This window comes from Neopelma chrysocephalum, unplaced genomic scaffold (assembly GCF_003984885.1).
Source record: "Neopelma chrysocephalum unplaced genomic scaffold, ASM398488v2 Primary Assembly neopelma1_61b, whole genome shotgun sequence".
NCBI classification, from domain to species: Eukaryota; Metazoa; Chordata; class Aves; order Passeriformes; family Pipridae; genus Neopelma; species Neopelma chrysocephalum.
The window spans coordinates 8,194,693-8,206,002 of record NW_020897717.1 but is presented as its reverse complement, the minus strand read 5'-3'; the positions used below and the strand labels follow the sequence as shown (position 1 = coordinate 8,206,002).

Sequence of the window (11,310 nt, the reverse complement as noted above, 5' to 3'; positions counted from 1 at the left end):
AAATAATAGTAATAATTAAAAAACTCAAGCACTGAAGAATAGTATTTTGATGTCTGCTGCTGTGTGGTACTATGGATGCTGCTCAGTTACCACTTGAGATCCTGGAATGCTCAAAGTCCTTTCAACAAGGACAAAAGCTAGGAAGCTGCTACTTCTTCCTATGCTAACAGAAGGTTTTTGTGGTGGACCTTTCCTGGCCCATCCTGGTGCTATTGGTGAGACCTGCAGAGCAGCTGGTAACTGGCATTCTTCTAAAGCAAGCCTGGTTGTTCACATTGCTGCTGCCCTTGCTGGTGAGCGGTGAGCGTGTAAGGGAAAGGAGGAAGGTGATTATCCATTGAGGCTATTCTCTCTGCTTGCTGTGAAATGAATGAGAAGTGCTGTTTCTTGAGAAAGCCCATTAAATGTTTTTGAGCAGTAAGCCATAGTGCTGAAATAACATCTCTCCTGACTTCTTGGCAAAATATCCCACAACCATGCAGCACATGTTACGTTTTACTGACTTTTCAGGGCTCAGCTAAGAAACTTGAGATAGTTGGAATGTGTATTTATCTGACAGCCTAAAGTTAATTCGAGATAAAGGAACTCGAAACCATTTCCTTTCTTGTCAGTGATGACATAATGAAACTGTAATTAAAAGTGGAAAGAATTTTCTATCAGGTCTGTGGATCATGAGGATACACAGTGAAATATGTCCTACAGGACAAAAAGTATTAAACCTGCCCACAGCTAATATAAGCTTGGTGCTGCTCCGGATATGGGTAATTTGGTATTCAGGAGCACAGATGACAGCCTGAATACCCCCTACCTTAATGATTTAACATTCAGATATCCATGATATGTATGATGCAGCAAAGTCATCTAATTGTATAACTATGGTGTTTCCTATTAATTCAGGAATAAAATATTTAAATAGAACAAGCAGCATATGCTTCAGGCCTCACTCTTCCCTTTACTCTTCTGCTTTAAACAAAGGTAGTGGGAGTGGTCCTAATAAAGCAGTCCTAAATAGTTAGTGTCATCTGGGAGATGATCAGTAATTCACCTGATGTTTAGGAAGGAACACTCAGGGCTTTAAGACTTCGGGTGGTACCTTTAAAGTCATCACAGAGCAATCAGCACAACTAAAACAACCCAGATGAGCTAAAGTGCTGTTTATTTAAGTAGTTTCAATAGTCCAATACCAGCTGGAGATTCAGAGTGGCAAAAACTACCCCACCCATCAAGTTAACTCATCATGCTTGGAAATTTAAGGGGATTGGTGGCAGTAAATCATGTGTAATACTCTGACACTTCGTTCAAAAAATGAAGTTAACACTTTTTAAATTGGGAGTTAATGCTTCCCCACTATCTCAGTCACGGGATAAACCCATGTGCAAGCTTCAGCACAAACCGATCAGCCGAGGGCTGTCTCTGGCAGCACAACCAACCTAAGACACAGGAAGGCTACAGGGGATCACGGAGACGAGGTTTGGGCAGTTTAAAAAAGAAAACTGCTTTTGCCTTGCATCTGCTTTTTTTACAAAAATTTATCTTGGCTGTGGTTCACCTTTAATTTGGCACTTACTGCGGCTTTCTACTTCAAACAGAAAATACTGAAACTGATCCATAGCAGATAAAAGCTAATTGCTGTAAGAGTGTTTGAGTTAATGGTCTCCTCAGCGGTTGCCTATTAAACTCAAATGCATAATTCATATCCCATTTTGGAGAAAAAGAGGTAGAATAAGTTATTTAAATTATTATTGATCTCACCATGACTGTGTTCAAATTCAAAATATTAGTAAAAATTGTAATGTCTATATATAACAATATAATATTGATGCCTTTCAAAAAAGCTATGCCTGCTAACCTAAATATAAACCACAAAATTATCAGTGAAGAGAGAGGAAAAAGTTGATTTTAATGCAGACAATTTAATCTGGTATTTGTTAAACAGTCTGCTGCTCAATCCTGGGCCAATCTTAATCTTTCCATCTTCAGGAACATGAGATATAAAATACATATATGCTTAAACTATGGATATGCCCTTAGCTGATTAAATAATTTCCTGGCCCAAACTGTCTTTCACACTGCTCTGTGATACAAAATGTGCCTTTCTGAGGCTTTTTTTCCTTTTTTTTCCTTAGGAGTGGTGAGGTTTCACTGCAAGAACAACTATACCTGGTTTTACCTATGATGGGCAGCTACTGCGTCGAGAGGTGTGCTCAGGCAACCTAGCTTATAGTTTTGCTTTCATTTGTAACTATGTGGTGTGTACAGGGAAACTCCTGAGGAAAAATGTGATAAAATTGATGCACCACACTATATGACACACAGGCGGAGAAAAAAAGTCTGATTTATGACTTGTTTTTTCCTCCTTACAGGTAACGTGGTAGGCTCCTATTTTTGTGGCATATGAGGTAACTGCAGGTTCTGAGGCTGGAAATAGAGGCAAGTTGGTCAATTCACTGCTGGGACTGTTGTAAACCCTGGGAAGAGTGATTTGGCTCACTGCACCCTGTGGCTCCTAAACTTCACTGGGGCACGCTGTGGAGGTTTTAGGGTGGTTCTGGTCTGGGTAGTTCCCAGCACTTCAGCCATCAATATGCACGTGGTGTGTAACATGTTCAGAAAACACAGCTTTTCTCTGACCTCTGAGATGTTAATTTTGAGCATTTATTTGTATGATTGTGATGGGCTATAGTCTTCACTGCTGAAAGAGTAGGAGTTAGAAATCAGTTTGTACTTGCAGAAACAGGAAAGAAATATGTTGGGAATTGAAATCTTACAAAAGGCTCATGATGTCATTACTGTTGGAAAACATCTCAGCATAACAGGTGGGTCCCCAAGTCAGTCAGATAAATCAGATTACGACATGAATGGAAATGCTGAAATTCCACAAGTTGCAGAGATTCTTTTCTTGGTATTCCTATCTGTCCTTGTATGTGATAAAACTGGCTGTTTAGTAAAACCTGAAGAAATTCCAGGTAAAGCAACTAAGATTTGATCCTTCTCTACATACAGCTATTGCTTAAGTAAGAAGAAACTTAAAAAAAAAAAAATCCAAGCCCTCAAAAATATAATGTATAAAACTGTGTAAGAAATTGTGTTATGTATGTATATTGTACCTGTCTTTTTACACAGTAATTTGGCTGGAGTCCCACCAAAATCTATTTAAATGAAAGAGGGTTGGATAAAGAAAGAAGGCAAATAACTCTGGTTTTGTTCCTGATATTCAGAGAAGCAGGGGCAGACAGAGGGAAATGCCTGGACTCCAGCAGGGGGTATATATTTAGAACTAGAAATCACATTTAGGTATTTGTCTGACCAAAAATTTTCAATCTTGCTGTTCTCAGATTGAATATCCTTGTTTCCTGCTGTGCTTGAGACCAAGAGTCAGTTACCTGTTTTGTATTACAAAGGTAATGATGAATCTTTAAGGGAAAGTAATTGTCTGGAACAGTCTGGAGTCATGTTCCTGAAGAGTACTACCTATTAATTTTGGTTTGACAAAAGTCAGATACTTGGACGAAAGAAAACATTATGAACTGGGATGTTAATAACTTGACTTCTGAAAAACGTCTGAAAAAGGAAGCCACTTCAGAGCGAAATTGAAGCCTAAACTTCCTTGTTTTGACTCATGCTCTGTTTATTCAGGCAATACCGCATGCTATGGACCAACAGCTAATTCAGAACTGCACTTACATGCCAGTGTGAACCGCACTGAGAAGCCTCTGTACCTCTCTGGTATCAGCCTGGCAGGATCTCTCCACTTCCAGATCTGCCAGTGTCCATCCCCACAGTAAGCAAGTGTGAATATTTAGAGCTTTGGGCGAGCAGAACAAAAGTGTTACTGTAGTTCTCACAGGCTGACCAATTTGCAATCCCAAGACCAGAGGATGCTAAAGGGATTTATCTGTCACTACCAGGATCTGTGGAGAAGAATGATAGAATACTAAATCAGGTTCTGTACTAGGATGGATGTGTTAAAACCAAGTTCCCTGAGAGCCTCAACTGATCATATCCCTTTAACAAAGGATATTAATTATGTACATTAAACCAAGATTAAGGGTGTATTCTTTACATCACTTTATGATGTTGTCGTGCAAAGAATGCAGTAAAGGGACAAGTGAAACAATTCTAAACAAATATATTTGAAATGCAAAACTCAATTCAGTCAAAAAGTATATATTAACAGAAGTAAACAAAACAAAGTTGTGAAGAATATAAAAAAAAATCCCTTTCCCCCTCCCCTTTTAAATTAAATATCCTGAAAACAACTTAGATAAAAGGTTTTTCTGCTCAAAACCTGTCACGTGAAGTTTCGGATACTTCTCATGGCAGCAATGCAGTTTTTGATGGTTCAGCTAGCATTTACTGTCTGTTAGAGGCACATTTATGATGGCAGAGCAGCAAAAATATTTTGCAGTTTTAAAATAAAGCTTTATGCAGATTCTAAGGCAAGATAAACAATTACGTCTTGCAGAATGTCACAAGATAAGGAGGGGTTTTAGAAACATAGAACTGCAGTGTATACTTTATGTATGGAGAGTGGCCACTTCACCACCACTAGCAGGGCACTGTAAAGACATTGTATTCCATAATGCTGCTACCTTTTTATTATTATTTAGCAGGAGTGAAGAAGTGGGACTCAAGTCACTGTGCACTTTGTGCAAGATAACATGAAATTCTGGAACTGGAATATAGCACCTCTACTTTAGTGATTCCCTGTCACCACTGTATTTGGGCAGTAGCAGAGTGCTGTAAATTAGGGTCACAGCACACAAAGCCTTTTGTCTGGTAGACAGATGGAACAACTAGTGGGACATACTTGAACATCTCTGCCCTTTAGTTTCAGACTGCAGAGGAGCAGTTTACCTAAATTCTGTGATGTTAATCTACACTTGCTGTAAATGACCCTGAAAGCATACTCAAAGACTCATTTCAAGCTGTTTAGGTAAGATGCATCCTTTCACATAACATTTTCAGATAGTGAAGGTTTAGTATTTATACAGCCTCTACAGATTTGTTGATTTCAAACAATCATTAATATATTAGGAAAGCATTCAATGTTTATTAGAATGCTTTTTTTCTTTTGGCTTATCTCATTTAAAATAAAAGCCTAAAGACAACTTAGACTTAAAACATAACAAGAGAAAATGGCTCATCATTATATCACAGTCTAGGATTCATCTCAGTCTGCTTACACTGTGCAGTTACAAACTCCTCCTTTAAATTAACCTTTTGTTCCCATTACCTCATGGAATTATTCTCTTGCACTCCCCATGTGCCATAGTGTATAGTTGTCTGCAACTTGAGAACAACAAAAATATGAAAAATCTGGTTATTTGATCTTTCCATTCCAGGACAGCTTGCACTACTTGCAGCCAACGCAGATTCTGCCTGGTAGAGTGAAAGCAGCACTACAGCTGCAATAGAGGCTCACCGTTGTTTTACATCAGTGGCCCTTGCTCCACCTTAATTAGGAAAACCTCATCAATGAGGTACTGCAGAACTTGGCAAATCTCACTATGATATATAAAGATTATAGCAGCAGCTTGTGTAGACAAGTAAACTCTGTTTGACTGGTATTCTTCAATTAAAAAAATCCAGTCATACACTGCAATTCACAACTTAAATACCAAACCGAATCATTTAATGGCATAGCGGGGATCAAGTCCCGCAGTTTGTGAATCAATGCGTTTACACCAGGATCTCTTCCACAGCACAGAGCTGCCTCCGCGGTCAGTCCCAGCAAGTGATTCTTTCCTGCTCGGGGATCAGGCTCCAGTTGGGCGAAGGCTTGTCAGTCGCCAGCCAGTCAAAGTCATCCACCAGGTTCCAGTTGTTACTGTCTCTGTCCAGCCCAGACGACTCGAAATCCCTCTCGATACCCGGGTAGCTCCAGTAGTAGGGGGCGAAGGAGACCTCAGAGCAGCCCTCGATGACGGCCCGGCTGGTCACCTGCACGTAGAAGCGGCAGCCGCTGGTGCGGTGTGTGCGGAGCTGCTGGCAGGCCAGCGTCAGCAGGCAGTCGCTGCAGCCGTCCACCAGCACGGAGGTAGACACGGGCCCGCAGAGCACGGTGCAGCCACGGCAGTCGCGCACCCGCAGCGTGTTGGGGTTGCCGCGGAGCCGCACCCGGCAGCCGCGCAGCTCCGACAACAGCACGTCCCGTTGCCGCAGCTCCGCGGGGCCGAGCTCCAGCTCCGCGTCCTGGGCGCCGCTGAACCCGCACAGCGGCTCCCCGCCCGGCTCCCCCTCGGCCAGGCCGGGCCCGGGCGCGGCGGGGGTTGGCGGGGCGGGCTCGGCGAGGCGCGGGGCGCTGCCCGGGGCCGCTTCTTTCTTGAGGGCACGGAAGGCGAATTTCTTCTTGGGCTGCAGCTGCTGCCTCCGAGCCGCCAAGTCCCCCTGCAGCCGCGCAACGGCCTCCTGTCCCTGCCGCACCTCGTAGGGCGCAAGGAACCGCACGCTGCCCGTCAGCAGCTTCTGCAGCGCCTGCAGGCGGCCGGCCGCCTCCTCCAGCGCCCCCGCCGCCAGCAGCTCCTCCACGGCCTCCCGCTCCCGGGCGAAGGCAGCCAGGAAGAACTCGCTCTGCTCCTCCTTCACCACCTGCGCCTCCTTCTTCTGCCGCTGCCGCTCCACGCCCTGCTGCCGCTCCGCTTCCCGCCGCTGCAGCCGCTCCGGCAGCACCACGGCGGCGGAGCCCGCGGCCACTTCAGGCTGTGACAGAGCCCCCGCGCCCGCCGCCTCTCCCGGCGCCGCCATCTTGCCCGCTCACCTCCCCTGCGGTCACTAAGCCACGCGCCGATTGGCTACCGGCAGCCCCGGCTGCGTCGCCGCCGCCGATTGGCGGGCCGGGGGGCTCGCGGCGGGAGAGGGCGGGAGGGCCGGGGGGAGGGGTCTCCCGCGGTCTTAAAGGGGCCGCCGCCTCTCCGCGGGATGGGGTGAGTGTTCGTGGCAGGTGCTGCGCGCCGTGGGTTATCCCGCTTCCCAAATTAGCGCCCGGGATATAAATAACCCCCTGCCCTGCTCCCCGCCGTGCGAGTGCGTAACTGCCCGCTTCTTCCCGCCTTTCTGCTGCCTTCCCCCCGGCCGCCTCCTTCCCCCCCCCCGCCGCTCTCAGGCCGCGCCCGCGATGGGGAGCGGGGCCGGCCCCGGGCTTGGGGCTCCCGCGGGCGGGGGGCGCGGGGAAGGGGCGGCTCGGAGCAGGGGCGGGCGGAAGGGCCCTGCTCAGCGCTCCACCTGCTGCCCTGAGCCGCCCCTGTGCCCGGGAGGTGTCGGGCGGTCCCGGCCCCTGCCCGGGTGGGGTCCCTGGGCAGCTTCACAGGGCCAGCGCCTTCGGGGGGTTGCGTAAGCGCGATGTGTTAATAGACCTTCCCTGTTGTTCCCCTCTCTCGCAGGGAAGGGGCTGTAGAAAAGGCTGCTAATCCTTGCAGGTAACTGCAAAGGTGCTGCCGGGTGCATCGTTTACTTCTTAGCGGCTTGTTTGTTTTCTGGAGTGTTTTGTTTCAGAAAAGACTCAGTTCTTGAGGGGGAACGTGGGAGCAAGTGCCTATGGATTACTGTGCTCCCGAGGGAGGACTGTGTGAGCAATCCACAGAGGCCTATATGGAAACACAGGAAGGAAGACTTTGAGTGTCTTTTATAATTGGTAGATGTGCTTTAAGTAAATTTGCAGCAGGGACCAGAAATGAAGTACACCTAGCTACAAAGTAAAAACAGTGACCATCATTCTGCTGTATTCATTTGAGAACTGCTCTTCTATTTACTGGAACGTTAACTTTTGCAAAGAAAGTTAACACAAAGCACTCTTTTTTAAACGTATGAAAAAAAATTTAACTCCTGTCCATTTCTACAAATACCATCTCCCTTCCCTGGTCATTTCAAAGTTACAAATTAACATAGGACCTAAAACTATCAATTGAAACGAAAAGGTGGTAAACCTAAAGTAGATAATCTGAATTTCAGTTACTGTCCTCTGTTTGGTAACAGCATGAATTTTTTGCTTAATGTTCTTGTTTGGAAGTATAGGTTGTTATGCCCTTTAAGGTTAGCATTTGGAGGTAGCCTTAGCCTTAGATTGAAAGTAGACATTTTCTATTTCCTGAGAAATGTGGTTAAACACAATACTGTTAGAACGTATGGAGTACCTGAACCTTATATGTGATAGTATCAGCCCAGTTAGGATGACTGAAGAAAACCAGTGAAATGCCTTTAATCCTTTCAATGCATGAAGGACTTGCCCTAAAATAGAGAATATTCCTTCCTTAACACTGTTAAAATATAAAATAAGGAGATTGAAAGGAATTGTTGTGTCACAGTAGCACTTTGGAGCAGGTTGGACGGGCACTACGATGGGTAACTTTGTGGCAGATGCACTACAGCGCTTACAACATTACATCTGTCACAACACTGCAATGTTAATGGGTCCAGAATTTTGCTTACCTTGCAGAAGGGGAGTGCTCAATCATGAAAAAGGAAGGGTATCTTGAGATATTGTTGCTTGATTTTTTTTTTTCCCTACCAATGTGTTTATATGAAACTTTTACTAAGTCTTAGGCATTTTTTTCTAATAAAGTCATATCTGCTCCTGCAGTAATTGCAGCGATGTTCCATTAGACAGGCATATGGTGCAATTAATTCACTGTAATAAAAAAAATAATTCCTTATTTCCATGGTGTTTTGTCAGAAAGATGTGCAAGTTTCATTTTACCCAGCAGGCTTTTTTTGCCTCTATGCTTCCATGAGACTAGGTAATACAGGTGGTATCAGTGATGTAAGTGCTTATCCCATAGAATATTATTATAGAATTATTATTATCCCATATAATTAATATTATTATTTACTCCATAAATAAGCATATTGACAGAAAAAGACTTTTGCTGTTTCTCACTATGCATGAATGCTCCTGGAATATGGCTTTGGTATTGTTACACTGATGTGACCCAGTAGATGAAATGCAGTGGGTAAGACAACTTTATATATGGGGAGATTGCAAGCAAACACTGGTGTACGCACCACAAAATAAATGTTAAGTATTTTATGCTGTAGTATAATAACTTCTTATTTTACTTGGGCACTTAGAAAGCTAGGCATTCTGAATTGGTCTTTTTATAGGTGATTGGAGGATTAATGAGGACCAGATACCCTTGTAAATAGGAGCTTCTGGGAGCGACTGGAATCTTTTCACCTTACTAATGTGCACAAAAAAACCCCAGACATAAGAAGGTGAAACATATGACCATAATGAAAAATTAAAAAGGGAGCAGTAACATTCTTCCAACTGCTTCATCTTGATTTTCCAAAATTACTTTCCACACTTACAATTTGAGGTTTTGGTATAATTGATATTGGCATGTATATATCTTTATATATTTTTTGTGGTCATACAAAGACTCAATTTTCTTCCTGACTTTGCTAGCAGTAACCTCTATGTTTTCAGACTGCATAGTGTGCTCCATTAAAAGCCATAGGGAACAGAAGACTTACGCTTTCCCAAACAGTAACCACATGAATAAAATGTAAGCCTTGTAGCTCAGGCTTGGACTCATTTGGGTAAGCTGCAACAAACAGTTTGGCTGTTTGAGGGTATTAGATAAAAGTAAGGTACAAAATTCTCTGTGTTATACATTTTTCCGTTTTTTTGTCCCTTCTTGGATCTGCTCTTGTTCCTCTCTGGTTTACAAGTAGGTAGTAGTCATTTCAGTAAGGCCTTTTGCCATTGTTTGGACTGTACAGTGTTTGTTTTATGTGAAGTTGCAGGTTGCACTTGCTTACTTTGATGTAGCACTGTGAAACACCAAAATGTAAGCTCCATTATGTGTGCTTCCATGTTTAAATCTGTGTCCCATGGTTGTCACTCTTGACTGCTATCTACCTGAAATATTTCGTACTGATTTAATGTAGCTCAACAGTATTAACTTATGGCCTTTTCAAGTGAGATGTATTGTGTAGTTCAGGTGAAGGTTCAAGATCTTGTCTTGTTCCAGCATTATTTTAAGAAGAGTGGGGAGTAAAAGCAAGATCCGCAAAGGCAACTGGGTGTCTGGCCTCATAATAATGAATTTTTACACCTGAAGTTCCTGAGCTTGTAAAAGTCCAGAATCCCATAGTTGTGGTGTAATCTTGAGATGTGGATTTGGACTCTCTCAAGCAGAGGAAGTCAGTAGAGTTATTCCTTATCATCTGTATGTATTCCCAGCACAGACAACTTTATTCCAAAGTGTGTAATGCATGTGTTGCACCGTTACACACACAGAAAATGCTGTTTTGTCTTTTAGCTGTGTTTTCAAGAAAAGCAGCAGGCTCTGTGCCTTGCATGGAGCTCTTATCTGATAGATGCGATCTCTGCCTGTTAGATTGAGTTTCTGCAGAAGAGATTAGCAGGGTAACGCAATTACTTCTGGCTACAAAGTAGGTACTTCAGTGGCTTGCACAACCACGGTATTCTACTGATGGTTTTAGTAAGGGCTCTTTGAACTTCTCTGGCGCTGTGATCAGGCATTAAAGATGTAAGCCATATTATGATTCATTTAAGATACTAGGCTGCACATTTTTCACAGTGGAATAGGGCTTCATTAAAAGTGAATGTTGAGTCACTGTATCTCTGTTCTTTTGGAAAAGAAATAGATTCCTTTAACGTTATGTCTGGCATACTGGTTGTTTCTTAAAAAGCTTTTGTTTGCATTGAAATGTTGTGCTTTATATCTTTGGCCATGTGGAAAGGCAAGACAATGTAAAATACATGTGTTTTTAAATCACTAATTAGAGAGACCTAAAACTATAAAACTTATTTGGTGCAACTTAATTGCTGTGAGTAATGCAAAAGCTTTGAAATGTAATCCTTGGGAATGCTTATGATACTAATTATATTCTGACCAGTCAAGGTGCACTTGTTTTGAAACTAGTCTGAGCTGGTCCTTTCTGAGAACCTGGTATTTCCAATGCCAAAGGTAGAGAAACAGTAATTTATACAAAAATGAGTTATCCTTCAAAACCAGGGACAGACTTCAAAGCATAATATTTTATGACAACAGGCACTTCCAGATGAACAAAGCAAGGCCCAAATATGCTAAACACAAAAGCTCAGGAGCAGAAAATCACTTAGGTTTGGTCCAGACCTAGCTGCTGACTGCTATTTAGAATCCTAACTTGCTAATTGACTGTAGATAAATTCTGAAGACCTAGTATGTAAGCTACAGATGCTGTTTTATGGACTCTCCTTTTGAGGCAATTCTATTAGTTATAGAGTTTCTAAGAGATTTTTTTCAGTGCCTCACTTTACACTTCAGATGCTTTTACAATTATTTCTTTTTAATGCATTTCAAA

The 11,310-nt window shown here is 43.2% G+C and overlaps 1 protein-coding gene across 1 annotated transcript; it reads right to left on the bottom strand.

The window, feature by feature from the left end:
• Positions 1-4,111: 4,111 nt before the first annotated feature.
• Positions 4,112-7,067, bottom strand: TBCC (tubulin folding cofactor C). Its single transcript, XM_027682028.1, has one exon. The coding sequence runs from the start codon at positions 6,745-6,747 to the stop codon at positions 5,725-5,727; it is 1,023 nt and encodes a 340-aa protein (XP_027537829.1). The 5' UTR covers positions 6,748-7,067; the 3' UTR covers positions 4,112-5,724.
• Positions 7,068-11,310: the final 4,243 nt, after the last annotated feature.